The sequence below is a fragment of the Ammospiza caudacuta genome, chromosome 7, assembly GCF_027887145.1.
Source record: "Ammospiza caudacuta isolate bAmmCau1 chromosome 7, bAmmCau1.pri, whole genome shotgun sequence".
In the NCBI taxonomy this organism is placed as follows: Eukaryota; Metazoa; Chordata; class Aves; order Passeriformes; family Passerellidae; genus Ammospiza; species Ammospiza caudacuta.
The window spans coordinates 24139353-24162689 of record NC_080599.1 but is presented as its reverse complement, the minus strand read 5'-3'; the positions used below and the strand labels follow the sequence as shown (position 1 = coordinate 24162689).

General features: G+C 42.8%; 1 protein-coding gene across 1 annotated transcript in view; it reads left to right on the top strand.

The window, feature by feature from the left end:
* The window catches only part of PLA2G4A (phospholipase A2 group IVA), a 68127-nt gene that overhangs the window by 32402 nt on the left and 12388 nt on the right, over positions 1-23337 (top strand). The window contains exons 5-14 of the mRNA XM_058808567.1: positions 2039-2187; positions 4603-4716; positions 7142-7179; positions 8965-9103; positions 13900-14036; positions 17255-17477; positions 18686-18800; positions 21222-21359; positions 21705-21797; positions 23167-23238. Of these exons, the coding sequence (XP_058664550.1) occupies positions 2039-2187; positions 4603-4716; positions 7142-7179; positions 8965-9103; positions 13900-14036; positions 17255-17477; positions 18686-18800; positions 21222-21359; positions 21705-21797; positions 23167-23238 (1218 nt within the window). The remainder of the gene's footprint in view (positions 1-2038; positions 2188-4602; positions 4717-7141; positions 7180-8964; positions 9104-13899; positions 14037-17254; positions 17478-18685; positions 18801-21221; positions 21360-21704; positions 21798-23166; positions 23239-23337) is intronic.

Here is a 23337-nt window from a genome sequence, read left to right as displayed (position 1 = left end):
CAAGTTGGAACATCTGCCCTTGAGGAAAGACTTGGGGCTTGATCCCCCAGTTCCCCTGCCCAAAATGAAGAGACAAGATCAGGCATAATTCCTCAGGAGCTAATAAAAGTTGCTATTTAAAGTCTTTCCTCACTGATCCCCAGCTTAAAATAGCTGCTTGTTCATTACTCAAGGAGCACTGAGACCACCTCAATGTAGCAATTAGCTGAGCCCCACAGGTATGGAGCACAGTGGAAAACTCCTTGACAAGCTGGATTAGGATAACACTGAATAGGATTTGCCTGGGGATGCATTCAGAACCTCCCGAGTGGTTTCCAAAAGCCTTTTTTTTGGTTGTTTGGTCAGGGTTTTTTCCCCAAAAGATACTTGATTTGATTTGAAATTACCCAACTTCTTTGTTATCTTCTTTTCCTTCTTCTCCCAGTAGGAGGGAGAAGTGATTCTGGTCCTCAGGAATCTCATGGATAAGGTCTTACTGAACTCCCACAGTTTCTAAAATTTGTCTTTATTGGAAAAAAAGTAGCTTTAGACTGAAAATGTGTACAAGGAGGAATGTTTGGACTTGCTTTTCCTCATTATAAGATTTAATCTGGGCACTGCCCAGGCTCCCCATGGAATGGGCACAGCCCCAAGGCTGCCAGAGCTCCAGGAGGGTTTGGGCAATGCTGCCAGGGATGCACAGGGTGGGATTGTTGGGGGGTCTGGGCAGGGCCTGGAGTTGCACTGATTGATGATCCTTGTGGGTCCCTTCCAGCTCAGGATATTCTGTGATTCTGTGTTTCAGTGTTGGAAAGATGTGGGTGTTTCACCACAGCAGAGGAGGAAACTTTTCCTGATCCACCATAACCACAGAAATAACTTCCCCTGCTCTCCTGGAAGGCTTCTGAGCCCTGGCCCCATTTGACACAAACTCCCCCCCTTGTTGTACAGAAAACCCCTGCTTTCACTGATAGAAAGTTCATTTTTATGGCAGCATTCTGTGCTCTCGGGAATGGCTATTTTTAGACACATCCAATGGGATTTGCCAATGTTTTCTTTTCTCCCCCAGTAATTCCTATCAGCTGCAGTTCCCATATCTCTGTTTCCAGTCAGGGTTCTGCTGTGTAAATGAGATGTCCTCATCCTGTGGTGACTCCCCAGGGCTGTGGTGGTGGCAATGTTTCAGAACTGAGTGCTCTTTATGCTGTGTGCAGCACTGCAGCGCTGGGACAGATTTCCTCCATTGCTCCCAAACCAGCAAAGGTGAAAGAGGATCCAAAACCCACAGCAAACTGCTTGTTTTCATTATTTTGTGGGATACTTGCTGCTGTGGCACGAGCCAAAGCCATTAAAGGCTAGAAAGAGAGGAAGAAGTAAAAGCTTTTAAAAACACCTCTCTCTGGCAGATGTTTGCATTTTCCCAATAAACTTGACTCAGTCCCTGGGCCCTTCTGTTTGCTCAAGGCTTTGCCCCTCTCCTCCTAAAGCCCTAATGTTTATTTTGGGGAGATTGTTGGTATTGTTTGTGACAGTGTTCACAGGGGTCTGAGGAAGAGGGAAGAGATGAGGATCTGACTCCATGTTTCAGAAGGCTTGATTTGTTATTTTATGATATATATTATATTAAAACTATACTAAAAGAATAGAAAAAAGGATTTCATCAGAAGGCTAGCTAAGAATAGAAAAAAGAAAGAATGATAACAAAGGCTTGTGTCTCAGACAGAGTCCAAGCCAGCTGACTGTGATTGGCCATTAATTAGGAACAACCACATGAGACCAATCACAGATGCACCTGTTGCATTCCACAGCAGCAGATAACCATTGTTTTTGCATTCTGTTCTTGTGGCATCTCAGCTTCTCAGGAGAAAAAATCCTAGCAAAAGGATTTTTCAGAAAATATCATAGCTACAGTTGTTGTATCATTTTTGTCATTGCATTTATGTAGCTTAAAGAGTTGCATATCTTTCTGTCCTTTCCCATGAGTGGTACACAGAATTGTACCAATTTTTCCAGCCCAAGCTGGAGTTTTCCCTTGCCTGACCTGTGTTGTACTCCACAGTTGACACTCCAGATCCCTACGTGGAGCTGTTCATCCCCACTGCCCCTGACTGCAGGAAGAGAACCAAGCACTTCAACAACGACATCAACCCCGTGTGGGATGAGACCTTCGAGTTCATTCTGGACCCCAATCTGGAGAATGTCCTGGAGGTAAATCCCATGGCTGGGCTGGGCAGGTGAAGGTTGAAACAACAGTGCCTTGCACATGTGTGGCATTTGATGTCTCAAGATCACCTCTTTGTTTAAAATGTTAAACCTGGGTTTAGCTGTGGTGCTAAGCAAGCAGTGGTGGATAAATTGAGTTATTCAAGGAGTAGCCTGAAGAGTCATTACCAGATATGCCTGTGAGTCACCCTTGGACAGCTCCTGAGGGATAGTAACTTCTTGTTCCTCACATCAGCTGCAGAGTACTCACTGCTTCCTACCCTGATTCAGCCCTTACAGATAGGGAATAGGTGGGGCTTAAGTCAAGTCTCTGCCCAAGCAGAGAGAGCAAAAGGCTGGTTCTGCTGTGTCCTCCTTGCCTGGAGCCCACCCAGGGCTCTTCTGCACACTCCAGCCTTGTTGGCCAAGCCACTGTTCAGTCTCCTGTGTTAAACTTCTCCAGGCTGCACACAAGAGCTGAATGTTGGCTGTGAGTGTTTTCTGAGTGGGCATGGCAAGGATTTAAGGTTAGCTCTGATCCTTTGTGAGCTCTGTTTTTCACAGAGGATGGCCCTGCCACCTGCTCTCTTCTGACCAGAGCTTACAGAGTTCAGTCTAAATTAGCCAATTGGGACAGAGGCTGCAGCCTGTGAAGGTTTTCGTTGAGCCTGTGACCATCAGACCTTGGGTCTGAAAGGGAATTGTGCTCCTGGGGAAGGCTCTGCTGTTTGAGCATAATACCCATTGCTTGTTGGATCTGAAGAACTATCCCGTGCATCCTAGAGACAAAAAGATATTAGGGAATTCACAATGATTTCATGGGCATCAGTTCCTGCCTGTTCCTCTCTGCCACTGCTGGGTCTCCTGGAGCAGAGCCTGGGCCCTGCTCTGAGCTCCTTTTCACTGAGGCAGGTTCTCTAGGAATGTTTGAATTTGTTGAGGATGAAATTTGATTCAAGGGTTTTGAAAAGGATAAAATTATTACAGTCACAAACACAGCAAGGTGGGCATATAGGTAGAAATGCATCTTTACAATAACTAAAGCTGTTGCTGCTTCTGAGATAGTGCAATAAAATTCCCTGATAATTGCCCTCAAAGAGTAGATGATAACATTCAATAATGGTTAATTGTGGACCTGGCAGAGTAGGAAAGAGCCTTTGGATTCTACAATGGAGTGCAGTGTCAGAAATATGTAAAGTCACCTCCCCACCCAAATACTATGTGAATTCTGAAGCTCAGACTCCACAATCCTTGTGACTCCTTGGATTGTTTCAGTTTGCATCTTTAACTCTATCCCAAGGGTAATTTGCCTTCTGAAGTGTAGGCAGCTCTTCAGAATCCCACTAAGAAGTTTTTGCTTTTCATTTTAAGAGACAGAACTCAGAGATTGCAGGAATGGGCATAAAGTTCTGCAAGGAAACAGAGCAATGTAAATACCATGAAAATAATGAGCTCTGTCCTAAAAGAAAGAGAATTCATAATTTCAAAGGGTTGCTTGTGGCACAGGATAAAGAAAATTCTTTATAGCTGAGAAGAGGCTGATCCCAGATGTAGCAACTAATTATTCAAGTGATTGTATCTTGATTCCTTTTGTTTTCTACAAAAGATGCAGTCCAAGCCATGAACATGTGATATTTTAGAAGATATAATGCCACAAAGTGGAAAAAGAACCTGTAAATCAAATTAGTTTGGAGATCTCATTTAATAAAAACCATGTAAATGAGAATTTGAAATTCTTTCTATATATCTTGAGGACTTGGAAAGCAGCCACTGGGGAAAAAAGACTTCTAAACATAGATCCACATGGATTAGAACAAAAGCATGGAATGGTGTTCTGCCATATCCACATCCTTCTTTGGATATTATCACATTTTTGAAAGGTCTGCTCCAGCATGGAGGGTATGAGAAGAGACTTGAAAGTCTGGCTGGATACAGAGAGCAGCTTTGTGTAAATTGGAATGCTGCACATTTTGCCAAATCACTGCTGTAACAATCTTGGTCTGTGGAGTCAAGGCTGGGGTATGTGGATTCCATCTTCTCTGAAAAGTTGCTGGATGTTTTTTATAGTTAGAACTATACAAGTTTCCCCGTAGGGAAATTTTACTGACTGGAAATATGAAGGTACTGTGCTTTGCTTCTACTGTATGTAGAATTTGAAGGTATTGGAAAGATGGTGAGATTTGCTGCCATAAAGGTGCTGAGATTAAAATCCTGTTGTGAGTAATCCTGGTGTACTCCTGCAGTTCAGTTCCTTGAAGTGCCACCTCCACTTATCCTCGTTTAAAAGAAATGTCAGCTGGCACTGGGCATTGGCTGGGTTGGGTCAGGCCCATTCTTCTTCCATATAATTTTTTGATAGGCTTGATGGAATTAAAAAAGGATTTCTTGCAGTGGAATTGAATATATGGATATCTCTTCCAGGTTACTCTCATGGATGCCAACTATGTTATGGATGAGACTCTTGGCACATCCACGTTTCCCATCTCTTCTCTGAAACTGGGAGAGAAGAAGGAGGTCCTGCTAACTTTCAATAATGTAAGTTGGACATTCATGACTTTAACCTGGTCAGAAGTTTTCTGAGCATTCACTGTTGCCCATGGATGCCTAAAGACACTTTTAAGCCTTAATTATCTATCTTCTTACAGCCCTGCTGAGAGGAGAATTAAGCAAAGCAGTGCCACTGAATGCCTTGGTGTCCCTGCCGGAAGAATCATCTTTAAATGTCCAGTTTGGGACTTCCTCTGCCTAAAGCAGTTTCTTGCACACTCAGTGCAGTTTAGTTTCATGGCCTCAGTCAGTGTGAGGTTACTCAGAGTTTGCTGGTCAGTGCATTGCCCCTCCTGCTGCTGCCTGTGGCTTCCAGAAAGCTGCAGGAATTCTTTTATCATTACATGTTTCACTTTCTGGAAGTGGCTTGTTGTAACACAGACCTGCTTAACATGCAGTGATGCAGTAATTGGATTATTCCCTTTAAACATGTCTGCAAATCAGATGGAGTCTCTTGAACAGGGCTTGTTTGCCTGCACTGTAACTCCTGGAAACTGTTGTTAAAGCTGGATGGAATTAAGCTTGTTCTGCACATATTGATATCTATAAATACCATCTGCATTTCTGGTTTGGGCTATGGTTTATTTTTTGATTAGAGATCTTGATTTGTCACCACTCTGCTGTTTTCCATGTGATACAATTTTAAAGCATAGTTAACAGCAAATAACTGGTTAAAGGCCTATTTATTGGAAACTAGAGAGCTTCATATGTTTTTGAAGTTTAGCATTTCATTTGGCATAGCCTTAGGGCAGTTGGAATTTTGATACATTCCATTATTTTTCCTTTTTAAAATAACAGCATTTTTGAAGTTTCTGCATATTTATTTCACTACATTTCAGTAACTCTTGGGCTTCCAGAGCATGGGCTGAGAGCAGGTCCTGGTTCTGCCAGGCATGAGGTGGGGCAGTGAGAAAGAACTGATGAATGCATTTTGAAAACACAGTTCACAGAGCTCATTCCATTAATACAAGGCCTTGCCTTGCTTGAACTTCTCATCAGTGTTCAGCAAAGCTTGGTAGGGAGTCACAGGGCAAAAAACCAGGGCATAAAAGGCAAATACACTCTGAAATCTATAAGCAAATGCTTAAGGGGAGATGAAGTCGGGTTGAGCGTGATGTAGACAATGTATACACAGAATTCCTGAAACTGAAAATGAAATAATATTCCTGAAATGTCTGTGGCAGTCTGTGTAAGGTATAGAAAATGCCATGATATCTCCCTGTTGGAATGCTTCCCTCCAAGGGTTTCTTTCATCTGCATACATTTTTATAAGCATTGGATCACTGCATGGTTTCAGGAGTGCTTTCTAAATTAGTAATGCCAGGTGGGGAATAGTGTAATTGCTTCCCAGCCTTTGAAGTGCTTCCTCAGTGAGTCTTCACTCTGTTTCTTCATGTCCTCCCTTTGTTGTTTCTCTGCCTGTTCTTTCTTTCTCCCCACACCTTGCTCATGCCCTGCCTCATTTGCAATTCCCATTTCAGGAACTGGGAGTCAGAGGCAGCTGTGCATCCCAGATCCTTCTCTGCAGTCTGAGGGTCAGGCAGCCCTTCAGTGTGGGCTGTTGTGGCTCCATCCCTGGTGCTCACATGCCCCAAGTGAGGAGGAGAATCTGGTTTTACACAGAGGACACACTGAGTCTGTCACTCCTCCAGGGCTGCACCAGCAAGGCCATTGCACAGAGGGAAGGTGAAAATACCCTCTCCATTCTGTCTGAGTTCCACAGCCAGTGCTCCTGGATTGTGCCTGACAGGGAATTGGTGCTTTAATCATCGTTTTTTAACTTCTTGCCTGCAGGCAATGCTTTCAGTGCTCAGTGAAAGGCAGAGGAGGCCAACCCATAGCTCATGGCCAGGCAGTTCAGTGTGGCTGGGAAGTGAAGCCATTGTGCAGTGACATTTATTGCATTTTCCAGCAAGCTGGAAGCAATCACCCTTCCTGACTGCTAATTAAGGCATGTTTAACTGTGGAGAGACACTTGGTGGCTCCTTTGGGACACAGAGCAGTGATTCCCTCACACAGGTGGCACTTAGGTGTGATCCCCTGGTTCTGCCAGCCATGAGTGGGTGAAAAGCATCAGATCCCCTCAGGACAGAGATGAGCTGCATGTCAGAAAGGGATTAGTACTGCAAGAAAGGCGAGACAGTGGGATCTGAGTAATGACAGCCAGCACTGACCAACATTTTCCACTGTATGCAATTCTAGTGATGTATTTTGGAATCCCACTGTGTGCTTTAAAATAAAAATCCATAGAAAAGAATCTCATCCGTAGGTGCCAAAAATACCCTCCTTTGAAAAAAAGTGAAGAGGAAAGAAAGAAAGAAAAGTTCTGACAGTAGTAGTTGGTGTTCCAGGTGTGTTTGTGAGTTTTCCCCTCTCTAAGTGCTATAACAATATTTAAATATTTCTTGTTTAGGTCACAGAAATGACTTTGGAATTGTCTCTGGAAGTATGGTGAGTATCTCATATATTTTTTTAAAAAACAGGTGAAAATATACCAGCAGCAAAGGATTTTTTTTTTTATTTTAAACTGTTCATTAAAATTTTCATGGAATCACAGAATATCCTGAATTTGAAGAGACCCATAAGGATCATCCAACTCCTGGCCCTGCACAGGACACCCCAAGAGTCCCACCCTGTTTGGATTTTCTTAAAAACATGTGAAGTAGAGTGCAAAAATTCCCTTTTGTAGCATAGCAATACCAGGTACTGTAAAAGTGAGGAGATTTTACAACTTTGGTTTATTTTCACGTTGTAATTCTGTTATTGACTAAACACCCTCACTGGGACTAAGAGGTGTGACCCTTCCAAATGTTTGCAGGAATGAGGCCATCCCACATGGATCTCCCAGCCTGGTTTATGTGAAGGCACTTCATTCTTTCATTCAAAAAAGGGCTTTGTTTCTAAAACAATCCACAGACCTCACTCAGGTGCAGCTCTATCCTCACTGTTTTACCTTCTCTGGCAACTTGGCCCCTTACATTAACTTTCAGCTGCTGTTACAGAGCTGCTCCTCAAGTGTATTTAAATGTAAATACTGCACAATGAAGCTTTAGGTGAAGATTTAGGGCTAGGAGTTCTCCAAGTAAAAGCTAAGCAGATGCCTACCTTAATTTGTCCCTTATTTTTTTTTCCCCTTCTCTAGCTGTCTTTCCCCCTCATTCTTCCCCTATCCTGGTGAAAGACCATAAATCATATTGAGGCATAAGCAGAACAATACATTTCAAGTCTGAAAATTATTTTCTGAGAGTAAGGAATTTAAGGAGTCATTTATTGTCTGTAGCTATAAATAGGAGCACTGAGCCCTGTAATAGTCAAGTTATTTCCTGATTACTCCGGATGACAAACATCCCCCAGGGATAATTTCTTCTCATCATTTTGTACTAGGAAACTGCATTTGTGGGTGGTCCTTGAGACCACCCTGAACATGCCAGGCTTTGTACTGTACAAATATTTCATATCTCTGACATTAAATAAACACAAGATGCTTGGCTCTGTCTTCTTAGGCTTTGAAATGTAAAGGATCTTATCAAGTTCTGCTGCTATTCCCTGATAGCCATGCAGATTATGGATATCTTCATGGAACATTGCTTCTAGGGACTCTTTTTACCCCTTTTCTTAATCCTGTTATTTTATTGCATAATAGGTTGTTTTAAAAATAGGATAATTATTATCTGAACCTAAATGGATCCATTCCACCAATCTGGGGAGTTATTTTCTGAGCCTAAACAGATCCATTCCACCAATCTGGTGAATTATTGTCTGAGCCTAAATATGCTAAATATTCACCACCATATGCTTTTCAGTGGGACCAGGGTGGATTTGTCCACTCCTCTTTGCTGTCCATGGGAAGTGGCAGCTGAAGTTGTACCTTAAGTACAGCGCTGAGATCCTTACGCAGCCTTGTGTACATTTTTTATCCCACAATGTAGAGAAAAATACTGAGAAAAGGGCTCAGTTTTTCCTGTGCTGTAGGTTTATAATTGTATGTGAGTGCAGATAATGCTTGCTGTATTTAATTATTTGCTTTTAATGAGTTTTACATAAAATACACATCTTAAAGACACATTGCTCTTTGCCTCCATCACTCTAGAGCAGATGGATGGTGTCACATGAAAAATACAATTTTATTTCATCTTCTGTGAGTGTGTGAGGATTTTGTGCTGGTTTCCCAGGGAGGTGTTAGTGATGCTGTTTGGGATTGAGCCCCTTGTGACAGGCTGTCCCTTTCCCAACCAGCTCCTCCACGGACCTGCGGTTCAGCATGGCGCTGTGCGACGAGGAGAAGAGGTTCCGGCAGCAGCGCAGAGACAACATCATGCACAGCATCAAATCGTTCCTGGGGGTGAAGAGCCACAACCTGACCTCTTCCCGTGATGTAAGTGTGCAGAGTTTCCAGCAGGAACTGTAGCATCCCCTTTGGAATCCTTCATTTGCCTGCCAGAGGAAAGAATGAGGCGTGCGAGGTGAAAGGGTTTGATGGAGAAAGATTATAGGTGATAAAAATCCTTTTCTTCTGTGAACATAAAATATTTAGCCTGGAGAGTAATTTTTCTTGGCTCTAAATTTAGAAATTAAAGTTTATGACTGGGGAAAACTATAAAAGGAGAGATTTAGATTAGATATTAGGAAGAAATCCTTCCCTGTGAGGGTGGGGAGGCACTGGCATAGGGTGCCCAGAGAAGCTGTGGCTGCCCTTGGATCCCTGGAAGAGTCCCAGGCCAGGTTGGACAGGGCTTGGAGCAGCCTGGGCTAGTGGAAGGTGTCCCTGTGGTGGCAATGGATGTGCTTTAAGGTCCCTTCCAATGAAATCATTCTGGGGTTCTGTGATTCATTTGTCCCTTAAACTGCTCTGATTTTTCCCTGTTTGTTAAGGTGTTGGCTGTGAGGGGAGATTGCCATCTGAAAAGTGCCCCAGGATGTGTGAAATACCTGCTGAATCCTGCAGTGGCTCTGGGCACTCACCCAGCACAGAATATGCCCCTGCATGCCCAGTACCCATCTCATGCTCTGTGACCTTCATCTCTGAAAGACTAGACAGGAAATGAGCTGGTTTAAATTTAGAGTCAGCTTGGAAATTAGTTTATTTCTTCCTTTCTTTTTTTCCTTGAGCCAGTTTGACTGGATTAGGGTTATGAAGTTCTATTTCTTGAAACATGAGGAACTGCAGCTTTCCTTGACTTGCTGGTGCTTTGGACCAAGCCAAGAGGAAGGGAAGCCAGCAGATCACAGTGGGCTGATGGTGGCTTGGGACATCTCACAGAATCAGGGAATGGTTTGGGTGAGAAGGGACTGTAAGGGTCATCCAGTGCAAGCCCCCTGCCATGGGCAGGGACACCTTCCACTAGCCCAGGGTGCTGCAAGCCCTGTCCAGCCTGGCCTGGGGCACTTCCAGGGATCCAGGGGCAGCCACAGCTTCTCTGGGCACCCTGTGCCAGGGCCTCACAGAATGGTTTCATAAAACACTTCATTATTTAGAGTTAATTAAGAATCCACTTGGTACAGATCTACTTATTTTGTTGGAGCTTTCCCATCCTCTTCCTTCCTTGTCCATTCCCTCTCCTGTGCTGCTTCCAGAATTGTGACAGGAACACTTTGTGCCTTTGGAGGTGTCAAGCAATGAACAAAATCCATGAATTAATCTGGATTAATCCCTTCATTGCTCTTGATTCCTTTTGTGCATTTTTAATATAAGGAGAATGTGACAGTCTTTTGCAGCCAGCATTGAAGAATATCTTTTACATTTCCCTGAAGTTTTGAGCAGGTGGTAAATGTTTTATTGTAGTGTACTTTTGAACTCTGTCTTGCTTAATGAAACTTTCTGCGGAACATGAAAGAATTTAACAAGAATTGTACATATTTTAATTGGACTGGGAAAAAATATGTGTGTATTGAGAAGGAACATTTTCAAAGTTTCTTAATTTTCAGTTCAGTTATTTTAATCTTAACACATGCAGATCCTATCAGAGTAGAAATCTGTCAGTGTGACATTGGTGTGACCTGGAGCAGAATAAGATCTTCCACAGAAAGGATGTGGTTACTCTGCCAAACTCCAGTTGGAACTGGAGTGATCCTCAGTGCCTCAGGTCTCAGTTCCATGCAGGTGGTATCTGTGCATGAATTACTACAAAGGACAGCTAAGATTTCTTATTCTTTGTCGTCGTCTTCCCTTGGTATCCCTCACTGACTCCAGTAGTGAAATTATATCATTTAAATTGCATCTGCCCAGACAGTAACTGTAGGTATCCTCCCATTTTTCATATGCCAAATGTGTATTTCTAAGCTTACAGAGCTTTTATCTCTTTCTAGCAATGAAAAAACCCTTTTTGTTCAAATTAAACTGTAGTCTTACTTTTATTGCTACAGATGGAAGGTAGCAGGAGGATTTATGTGATGTCTGAAGTCTTAACATGAAGTTGGGAGACATTGAGTAGTTTTAGCTGTCTGTGGGTCTTGTTTTATCTTGGATAAGTCGCATACTCAAAATTCACCCAAGTTGCTTCATCTGTGAGTGACTTGTGCTTTGCAGGGATGCTGAGAGACTTTAATACCTCTGAATTCATTATACATGTCTGCATGGGGAAGTGAGTAGTTCCAAATTTCCTAACTTAATCCTGAGGCACGTTCTGGAAACACAGAGGTAGAGATTTCTTGTACTTCTGTTATTGCTCAATTTATTTTTTAAATTTTTGTTGCTTCAAGCAATTTTCCAAAAATACCATAATCTTCCAGAGAAAGCATATAGTTCTCTAAGACTGGATTTGCAGAACAATTTTTTAATAATCATTTGTGTGCCCTATGGCATTCTTTTCCCACCACAGGTATTCAGATTTTGTGCACTGTGTTTGCAGGGCATTTGGATAAAGACATCTGCACTACTCATTCCCAAAACAAGATTTAGTATGGTTTAGCTTTTTCTTGCCTGATTACTGGAAGATAGGATTAAGAACCTTTTGGTTTGAGTGAACTCATGTGCTGGTGGCTCCATACAAAGGGTTTGGGGCTCAGTAGAGGAGTGTGCAGCCCTTGGTATCCTCTTTTTCTCTGTTCTTCATCAGGATGTGGTTTCTTGATTCTTGGCTTTGGGTGCTCTGGGTGCAGCTCATTCTCCCCCTCCCTGCCTCTGCCCTATTTATCCCGTAGAGCAACTTGCAGGGTGGGTGTCTTTCATTTCAGTTTTTATTGTTTTGTGCCCTTAAACATGTCAGAAACTGAATGGGAGTTAAAAAGCTGGTTTAACAAACCTGACAGGAGGGGACAGCTGGGGGTGGTCGGGCTCTGCTCCCAGGGAACAGGGACAGGATGAGAGGGAATGGCCTTGAGCTGTGCCAGGAGAGGATCAGGTTGGGTATTAGGGGAAATTTCTTCATGGAAAGGGCTGTAAAGCATTGGAAGGGGCTTCCCAGGGCAGTGGTGGAATCATCATCCCTGGAAGTGTTAAAGTGTGTGGATGTGGCCCTTGAGGACAAGATTTAGTGGTGAACATGGTGGTGGTGCTGGGCTGATGGTGGGACTTGATAATCTTGGAGGTCTTTTCCAACCTCTGAAGGATTTTGATTCCATAATCCACCTTCCCCTTGCTGTACCCACCCTTCCTAGCACAGGAGCCTGGGATGCCCAGAGTGCCTGTGGATCAGGAAGCATTTGCAGTCAGGATGTTGGTGACTCTCCTGGGCATTCCCAGCCCATCTCCATGGTGGATTCCTCTGCCTCCTGAGGGACTCTCCCATTTTCCCAGTGCCAGTGCACTGATGGGTGCAGCAGTGGAGCTCTGGGAATGTTCTCACATGCCTTCTCCAGGCTTGCACCTGCAGGTGACATCTCCATCCTGTTGGGATGTGTCTGCTCAGGTTGAGTGGGCAGTGCTCCTGAGGAGCTTTCAAAGCCTCTCCAGGTGATTAAAGGAGGGATTGCTGACATGGCTCTTCCTTCAAAGCAGCTGCTCCGTTATTGGGGTGTTGGCTTAACAAAACATATCCCAAATCCTTCCCTGGGCTGTGTCATTTTTGGGATAGATCCCTATCTCTGGAGCTGCACCATGAATACCTGTGGTTTCTATTACTAAAGCTGAGCACTTATGAAGAAGGGAACAGAATCATCTCACTGCATCAAGAATAAGCAGTTTTGGGGAGTGGAAGCCTCAAGAAACATCTTGAGTGCCTTGGTCATTGTTCATGGGCATTTCCTTGGGACAGTCAGTCCTCAAGGGAGTTTCATGGCTTGGAGCATGGAGTCTGCAGAAAGAACAGGACTCTGTCATCACATGGATCCTTTTCCTGTCACTGATCCTGTCCATTGGCACCTGAAATTGCCTTTCAGGGAGATTTTTGACAGATTAGCAGTTTGATCAGATAGGGGCTTTCTGCACAGCTGTGTAATTCTTTTTGTGCTCAGTAACAATCAAGAGGTCGTTCCTTTGTCACCCCTGAACAGTGGAAAATCCTCCTGGATTTTGGAAACTGGGCCAAAATTTCTGGGCTGTTACTTAGGCCAAAACACATGATGGTGGGAGAAAATGAATTTTTATTTTATTTTGTCTACTTTTTAGATACCTGGGGAAGCTGTGCAGTTGAGGGGAACAGCCTGGATGTCAGGGCTGGGCAGTAAGAAGGAGAAAGTGTAAAATGAACCCCTGTGGACGCAATTTTAACCTGGTGCCGTAATAAACATGGTTCTGCTCACTCCTCTCTTGATGGCTGAGGAGTTGTCCAGATCCCCATGAATTCCCATTATCTCTCTGATAGGTTTTGCAAAGTGGTGGTAAAACTGAGACTGTCTTCATGCTTTGTAGTAATAGTGGATGTTTTTGTTATAAAACTTGTTTATAAACTCCCAGTCAAAATATTATTTGTCTCTGTTCTGTTTCTCATTAGTAAATGTTACTGCCTTTGGCTCTGTCACAATGATACAAATTGGATTAAAGCTGGTGTTTAGATTCCTTTAAAATTCCCAGTGGTTTTGTAAGTGAAAAGTTAATTTAATAACTAAATTTATAACTCCTCTATTTCACATCATGGATAAGAAGGACAGATTTATTTTATGCTACAAGTGGTGATCTGTAGCATAAAATCAATAAATTCTAATTCTTGTTGGGGTGTCCAGGGGCTGGGCTGGGTGCTCCCAGGGTGTGTCCCTTGTCCCTGATGTGGTGCTGGTGTTGTCTCCTCCCTGCAGGTGCCGGTGATCGCTGTGCTGGGCTCGGGAGGGGGGTTCCGGGCCATGGTGGGCTTTGCTGGAGTCATGAAAGCACTTTATGAGTCAGGAGTCCTGGACTGTGCCACCTACATTGCTGGGCTCTCTGGATCCACCTGGTAAGGCCTTCCTCTTGCTTATCCTCACCTTCCCTGCTGCAGGTTCTGAAGGAATTGTCACCAGAGCTGGCTTATTTCTATGGTTATAATTCACAGCACATTTTACACATCCAGGTCTGCTGGGGGAGGTGTTTTGGATGCCCCAAAGCGCAAGGACAACTCCAGGTGCTTTCCCAGGAGCTTTGAGAGCAGGAATGGATGGAAAGAGGTGCCACACATATGCACCCATATTTCTATATCAACACCTAATGTGTGTTGTTTCATTTTCCTTATGAAAAATGAAAAACCAAAAAAAAAAATCCCTTGTGATTTGAAGCTGATGACTCAATCAACACAAAATCTGTTGTATGCTTCAGGAGGGCTTTTAGAGCTCCTCAAAATCACTGAAAGATCTTCTGCTTCATTTTACAGCCAGTGTAAAATCCTGGTGGATTGACTGGGGATGGCTGGGGCCACCCTGCAGGGCATCCCTCTGTGGATTACCCCCTGTCTCAGTCCCACTGGCACTGTTCAATTTAGACAGTGCATCAAGTTTTAAAATAGTTCATTTAACCTTGAGGAGCAGGCACAGGCGTTGAAAAGGGAGATCTTATAGTTATCTTCAGTTCCTGATGAGTAGATGTGAAGAACACAAATTATTTTTGGAGATCCTTAGGGAAAGGACAAGGAGTAATTGGATGAACTCTTGGGGGAATTGCTGCACTGAGAGTGGCCAAGCAGGGGAATGTGTTGAGCCATCCTCAGGCTGACTCAGTGCTCGTGAGAAAGCTGAACTTGACTGAGCACCAGGAGGCTGGAGCAGAGACCTGAGGGTCCTTTCAGACTCAGGGATGGGATTATACAATTGTCTCAATTCTTTGAGAGAAAAAGACTTGTTGTAGTATGAACAAGCAGGGAATCTGCCTGGGATAAACTTTATCACCTGGTTTAGCTCTAAGGAAGCACATGAATTTTAATTCCACACTCTAACCCCAGAGTTAACTCTTGAAGGAGATGATTATCAGTTCTATTCTATGTATGGGTTTTTTTAATCAATTATTTTTCATTGTGTGAAGATTGCTTCCCCCTCTCCCAGACTAGAGGTAAGCTTTCAGAATGCCAGGAGGTTTTGAAATGCCAGAAGTGTCTGTGAACTAGAGTAAATTTCTCATTTGGATTGGACTATAAAAGGTGGGAACCTGTGTTTTCTGTCTCTGGTGGTGGGGAAAGATTTATCACGGTCCATTGAGACAGATGGATGGACCTGTGTCACAGCTGTGAGAAGCAGAAGGTGGATGAAGAGCACTGGAATGTGGTGTTAAAACATTACCTGTGTTTCTAGGGGAGGGTTTGCAGTCCCTGCTCAGGACAGACGTCACTTTGCTGGCTGTGAGGTCCTTTTTGGGAAAAACCCAGGGGTGAATGCGTAGGTGATCTAATGTAAACCTATAAAATCTGAGTTAAAATAGTGAGATTATCATTTATATTAGATTATCTGAACTGCTCCAGTCAGAAACAGATTGGAGACAGTTGTGTTTGCACAAATTTGTCTTTGGTCTCTGATGTCATCCTTCAGTCTTTCCTTGCTTGATGAATAAATAAATTGACACTTTGGCACTCCCTTCCTTTTCTTTCTTTTCCATGCAGTCTGTCTTTTTGGAATAATTCTCTTTTCTTTTTTTTTCCTGGTGGGACAGGCAGGTTTTTACTTGTCCCCTCAGCTGCATGCCTAACCTTGGAGCGATGCTTTCCTGCCATCTTGCTTCAACCTTGTGCTGACTCCTCCAGCTTCATCCCCCTTTCCCTGCACCCAGGAGCTCACATGGAGCCCTGGCAGCCCACGTGGGACAGGGCTGGCTGTGCTGTCACACAGATGGCTGGGCATGACCTCAGGGCCAGGCTGACCCTGTATGTGTCTCAGAGCTGTGCCAGGAGTGTAAGGCATGTGTACCTGGGCCAGGTCACTGGGTAAATAATAGTAAATGAGCCTCTCACAGATTAGAAGGGCCTGTCTTGGTGTGGCCTCATGCAACCAAATGGAAGCCAGGGCTGCCTGCACGTGTGTCTGAGCTTTATTTGCAGTAAAGCTAAGCTTGTTTCTTAGTGACAAACTCATGATTTACCTCATCCTCACAGCCAGCCAGCTCTCTGTGCAGGTTGTAGTTACTGTGCTTCTGTTGATTATGGAAGCAACATATCCTGGGAACTGGGGCCATATTCAGGCCAGAACCCCCTGCCCTGGGCTGAGCCCCAGCCTGGGCAGCAGGGGAGGGATTGGGATCGTGCCCCTGTGCCCCTGAGCATGGTGAGACCCCACCTGCAGAGCTGCCCCAGCACAGGGAGGAGCTGGAGCTGCTGCAGAGAGCCCAGGGCAGGCACCAGGATGGGCAGAGGGATGGAGCAGCTCTGCTGGCAGGGAAGGCTGGGAGAGCTGGGGTTGTGCAGCCTGGAGCAGCTTTGGGGTGACCCCACTGGGGCCTTGCAGTGCCTGAAGGAACTGACAGGAAACATGGAGAGAGACAATTTCCAAAGGATGGAGTGACAGGACACAGGGAATGGCTTCCCACTGCCAGAGAGTAGGTTTAGATGGGATATTGGGAAGGAATTGTTCCCTGGGCAGGACCTGGCAAAGGGTACTCAGAGAAGCTGTGGCTGCCCCTGCATCCCTGGAAGTGTCCAAGGCCAAGCTGAACAGGGCTTGGAGCAACCTGGGACAGTGGAAGGTGTCCCTGCCCAAGGCATGGGGTGGGACTGGATGGGCTTTAAGGTCCCTTTCAATCCAAACCATTGTGGTATTCTGTGATACACTGAGATATTTTAGGAATTTTTCAGTAGTGATAATGAACTGGAGGGCAGAGAGGTAACTCTTACAGGGAGAGAGCTGCATGTGTCCTTGTAGCACCTCCAGTCTGCCACACAGCTATGCTAACTGAAGAGCTTCTTTCAGCTTAGCATGTTCTGTCTGCTATCCCTTAAAGAGAAAAATGCATTAATCATTTGCTTCATACACATTATGGAAAATGCATGTTGAGTGTTTGATCCTGTGCTTATATTTAGAACATATTGCTCAGCTTTCTGTGCTTTGAGAAAAAGGAGACTAAAATTTCCTGTATAAATGGAGAGTTAATGAACCTGATTTAATCAGTACCTGTATCAGCTCATGTATGAGCTTCATGTTGCTTCCAGGCAGCTGACACTGCAGCAAGTTTGATGCTCACAGAGCCTGTTTGCCCTTGCAGGTATATGTCAACTCTGTTTTCCCACCCTGACTTCCCAGCCAAGGGCCCAAAGGAGATCAATGAGGAGCTGATGCACTCGGTGAGCCACAACCCCCTGCTGCTGCTCACCCCACAGAAGGTCAAGCGCTACATTGAGGCTCTGTGGAACAAGAAGAGCTCAGGGCAGCCTGTCACCTTCACTGACATCTTTGGCATGCTCATAGGGGAAACACTGATCCATGATGTGAGTGCTCATTTAAGCTGTCAGACTCTCATATAATTCCCATGTTACTATTTTTTTTTTATTACCTTAGTTGCAATTAATAAAGGGTGGACATTTTGCTATAAGAAGCAACATTTGCTTAAAAAAGTACTGTTTGATGCTGTTAAAGCTGACAAACACTTATATCATTCCCATTGTTACTATTTCTTTGAAATTACCTTAGGGACATCTAATAAAGGGTGCGCATTTTGCTATAAGTGTGACGGTGTTCACAGGGGTCCCAGGATGAGGGAAGAGATGAGCATCTGACTCCATGTTTCAGAAGGCTGATTTATTATTTTATGATATATATTATATTAAAACTATACTAAAAGAATAGAAGAAAGGTTTTCATCAGAAGGCTAGCTAAGAATAGAAAAAGAATGATAAAGTTTGTGACTGACTGAGGCAGTCCAAGCCAGCTGACTGTGATTGGCCATTAATTAGGAACAACCACATGAGACCAATCACAGATGCACCTGTTGCATTCCACAGCAGCAGATAACAATTGTTTACATTTTGTTCCTGAGGCCTGTCAACTTCTCAGGAGAAAAAATCCTAAGGAAAGGATTTTTCATAAAACATGTCTGTGACAATAAGAAACAACACTTGCTTTAAAAAGTACTAACATCAACGTGAAAGATCCCCTTGGTTTTGTTTGAAAATAAGACAACAGGAGAGCTTCACTGTTGTATTCTATAATTGAAAATTCCTAATTGGCTGAATCAAGCACAAAGACTTCCAGTTCAAATGAGTCAGGTGAGCAGCAGCTGGATTTGGTCTTGTGGCGAGATTGAAATGTGTCAGTAGATTTGCAGATGTGTTTTATACACTTCTATCCCTACACTGATAATGAGTTTTAAACAATTTAAAACACTGAAAAAGAGGCAACACAGCATTTAGTGGCAGATGTATAGAATTCTGATGCTGAAGGGGTGTTAAAGATTGTGTGAGGTTGGTTAGAAGTCCCTGTGTACCAAGGGATGAAAAAAATGCACAGATGTTTAATTTAAATCAGAACCTGACGCATCAGTAAGAAACTTTTCTTATCAAATTTCATTGACAGGAGGAGACTCCCAGATCTTTATATAAAATAAAAAAAATTGATATTTACCTTTATATATATATGTATATATATGAGCAGGCCTTTCCAGGATGTGTTTGGGACCAATGTCTTTCTTTCCCTGCAGAGGATGGACACCACTCTGAGCAATATGAAAGAGAAGGTCAACAATGCCCAGTGTGCTCTGCCACTCTTCACCTGTCTGCACGTCAAGCCAGATGTCTCAGAGCTGATGTTTGCAGGTGTGTTCCCAATCTGTGTTGAGTCACTTGTGGCAAGGAGGGAGGTGTGTGGCTGGTTAAAAAACCCTTTTTCTTTTTAATGCATCTGAGACTAATTGCATCTGACTTCTGGGAATCTGACAGGGTGATAAGAAGTTACTCAGGGATAGGTGATGACATACTCAGGTAGGAGTGCCAAGCCAAAGAGAAACCTGGTGACTTCAGCAGGGGAAAAGGTGTTTAAATTAGGATATCAAACAAGAAAAGGAAAATGTCCTCAGTCACCTTCTTTCAGAGAAGGGTGACATCAGCAGTTAGACTTGAGGATCTTAGAGGTCTTTACCAACTCTAATGATTCTGTGATTAAAATTGGACAAACAAATTAGGTATAATGCCTCTTTTTCACTTCTTGCCCAGTGTGAAATGCTGTTGGTAACACAAAAAAAACCCCTTTCACTTGTATTTATTCCATAGGTTTTAATCCCCTCTGGTAACTTCAGTTGAGAGTGGGTCCAGTTGTGGGAGATGTACACTAAGATAAGGATGTGTACATCTATAGTTATATACAGGAAAGGGAAGTGCCAGGTGGTTTGCCTCATTGTATTTCCTAAAATATCATTTCCTAAAATATCATTGTCATTTGCTTAAAATACAATGTCACTGTATTTCCTAAAATAGTTATTTGGAGAAGTGGCTGTCAAAATTTGGGTTGGAAATGAAAATGAGGAATTGTAAATTAGGCTGAATATTTCATGGGAAAATGTGTCTTTAATTTTGCTACTTAGGAAACTGATATCTTTTTGTTTGAAAGTAGGAGTATTTTGGGTTTTAGATGAACTTCTGTTTTTCAATATATTGTAACTGGATTACTGTTTTAAAACCAAAATGATCTTCTGTTAATAATGTCTTCCTATAAGCAAGATCAGGAGCTTTACTTTGCTCTATAGAAAGATATTCCCTGTGCAAGTGGACCTTGGGGTTTGCCTTTTGAGGCTGACATCTCTCATAACAGAGGGTGCTAGATCTTGATTGCTTCTTATTTTAAGCTTCATTCCCCCTTTTAGCTTTTCCTGATGTGAGAGCTCTAGTAAATTTTGAACAGAAATATTTACACTTCCTAATTTACATTGATTCTAAGGCAGAAGTTTTGTTTCCCTGAGCAGGCTTTGTGATGTGAGAAATCTCCTTCAGTGCAAATGCAAGCTGGAGATGGTCTAACACAAATTAATTCTAATTCTCAGTTCAGCTTTGCTGTCACCCTGGTTCTGCACACATATCTGCCAATTCATGTTTATACAGCTAAAAGGAAATATGAGATTCCTGGACTGGGACTTCAATGGAATTACCTTCTGTTCCAGTGAATGTGAAGATTTGTGGGTGACTTATTTGGAAAATAGGATGTTGTATTTGACTTAGCTCAGATAAGCATTACACTTACCTGAAATGAAACTCCCAGCAGTCATGATGAAATCTTTCCTTTTCGGGACAAGTGTTCACCTTCTGCTCCACACGTCAGCAGGAATATCCTGATGGTGGATGACATGTGGGGATATTTCCAAGCTGTCTCTTTCACCTTTCTGTTTCAGAATTACTTCTGGTTTATTTCCAGTCAAATCAACCCCTGCTAAAAATAGGGAAGGTGAAATAGATGAATGGGTGAAATGATAAAAAGAGAAGATACGTTTTGTTTGTTATTTGCTCCCTTTTTGAACTGAATTCTCTGATGGAAGCAACTCCACTGGTATTAAAAAAAAAAAAAAAGTGTTTCCAAGTCAGCTAAGATCCATTTTCAAAGGCCTCCATTAATAGAATCCACATCACTTTTGATATTTTCTGCTAAGATGAGAAAATGCATTTGAACATCTTATTCCATATTTTTCTTGAGCTCTCTGTTCAATAAAATGGACTTCTAAGGAGATCTTTGGCAATGTTTGAATTGATAAGTTTATCAGCTGCCTCTCAGCCTTACTTTTGATATGGGCTTTTGCACGAAACTTTAGGTTTGGGTAGAATCCAAATGCCTCTGCTAGAATATTTCACAACCCTTGGGATATTCAGTAATTGGTTTTGTGCCACCTCTGTCACTGCTCTCCATTTTTGGTGGAATTGCAGTGAAGGAAAAGCAGCTTGGAGCTGAGACCCACATGTGGCAGGGAACCATGCTGAAGCAGGGGATGAAAACCAGATGTTACTGAGTGTTCCCTCATTTGCAATCTCTCCTTTTATACCTCGGGTTTCCAACTTCATTCTTTTCACCAAAGTTTATTGTGATAAGAGAAATGAGGATTCTTTCCCTGCTGGGACATCACTGACCTTGATTTGATATTCCTAATGGTTATTTGGCTTCCTATGTCACTAAAATTTCTTTTCTTGGTTCATTTCTCCATCATTTTCCTTCATCCTGAGATTTCTGACTGAGCAGTTTTGTTTCTGACTTTGCAGACTGGGTGGAGTTCAGTCCATATGAAATTGGAATGGCCAAGTATGGCACTTTCATGTCTCCTGATCTGTTTGGAAGCAAGTTTTTTATGGGGACAGTGGTGAAGAAATATGCTGAAAATCCCTTGCATTTCCTGATGGGTGAGTATGTGACAGAAAGAGACTGAAAATGAAAAGCAATTTCAGTAGTTCATGGACTTTTAAATGCAGTCACACAAAGTGTGGAGACAGGAAGTGGAGCTCTCAGTTTGTTGGAAGACATTCATTTGAAAGCTTTCACAGATATGGATTGGCATTGTTGATTTATTTCTAATTTCCGTGGGGTTTTCTTTCTAATTTGGACAACTGAGCTTATGACTTGGCCTGCTCCAAACTCAGAGGTGTGTTCAAAGAGCAACCAACTGCTTCAATAGTGCTTATTAAAATATGTGGAGTTTATTTTCCTTCTGCCCATCACCATTCATTGTTTATTTTTTTCTCTTTCAGGTGTCTGGGGCAGTGCATTTTCAATATTATTTAACAGAGTCCTTGGTGTCTCCAATTCTCAGAATAAAGGGCCCACCATGGAAGAAGAATTAGGTACTATTAGTAAATAATTCCACTATGCAGAGCAATTACTAGCAAGATTCTCCCTCTGTGGAAGGATGGCACTGCTTGTAGTCATTTAAGAATGTGGAATTAATTACCTTTAATTGCTGGCACTGCTGGATGCTGCTGAGGTGGGGAAAGAGCACTGGGAATGTTCATTCTTTTCTTTCATTTTTGTTTCTGGTCTCTCAGAGCTGCTGAAAGTCACATGAATCTATCCAGCTCTTTTCTGGTAGTTAATAGAATCTTCTCTTCATGTTGTTATGTGATTTTTGAGAGCAGAAGCTGACAAGTATTTAATAGTTACTCGTGTAGTCTTTTGACACTGGGCTATTGAAGGGTTTAGCAAAATGCACCTGAATTTTCTCACCTCTGGGTTGTTAAATTTCTCCATTCTAACCACAGCCTGTTGGTTATCTGGTCCTTTGCTTGCAAATTGAGTGGTTTTGGTTTCACTCCTGGTAGAGAAATGACAAGGTGACTGTAAAGAAAGAGTTGTGGCTTGGTTTGGATGGACTTCATTGAGTTTTATCTGAGAATGTAGTTAACAATAAAAGGCTTTTCATACTTTTGCTTCCTGTTGAAAAAACAGCATTACAGGGGAAGATCTGACCAATAAATAAATTGTCCTAGACAGCCAGACCTTTCTGAAGAGCAAGAAGAGCAAATGTAGATTGAGATAGTTTTTAAATAATAACCTCTGTCTGCCTCCTAATGGATGGAATTCAGCTACTTGCTAATCTCTTCTTTGTGGATGAGAATGAGACCAGGTAAATCCAGGTTCTGATTTCTGATACAGCTCCTGGGTGTTAACACCTCCTCATAGAGGATCCCTGTCAATAACTGTGATCATGGAAAAGTTTGGTTTTGAAAGATAGTGAGACACAGAATGTTATTTGTCATCTGTGACTCATTTCACATATCATTTAAAAAATACTCTTTGAAGTGGGATCAGGTGTGAAAATATTTATGTGACTTGAACTACAGTCTGGAGCAGAGCTGGAGATGTCCCAGTGCCACCTTGGCACCACAGTAACATTTTCCTAGTTCAGTAGGAGCTACTGAGAGGACAGAAGCGAAACATTTACATTTTAATGAAGGTGAATAAAGTGTGTCAGGTATGCAGAGGGGAGTGGGAGGTACTGCTTTAGGGTTGCATCTTCTTTTCCAGGCTAAAAGTTGCAGGCTGAATCCAATACCTGCTGCTCACATTCTAATGTCCACAGCAGACCCAGTCTTCTTCAGATGTATTTTCTGTTACAAAGACTGAGAATTTTATGACTCAGATTGTTTTGAAATTCTTAACTCTTCTGCCAATTAAACCCCAGCAGTTTAAAGGAATTTATATTTCTTTCAACAGAAAATATTAGGCTAAAGCACCTTGTGAGCAATGACAGCTCAGACAGTGAAGATGAGTCACAGCATCCAAAAGGTAAGGAAATGCTCAGATTTCATTTCATTGTTTCCTTTTTCCATCAGCTTTTGTGTGGCTCAGCAAAATAGAGAACAGGAGACCCCAGGAGGTACTGGG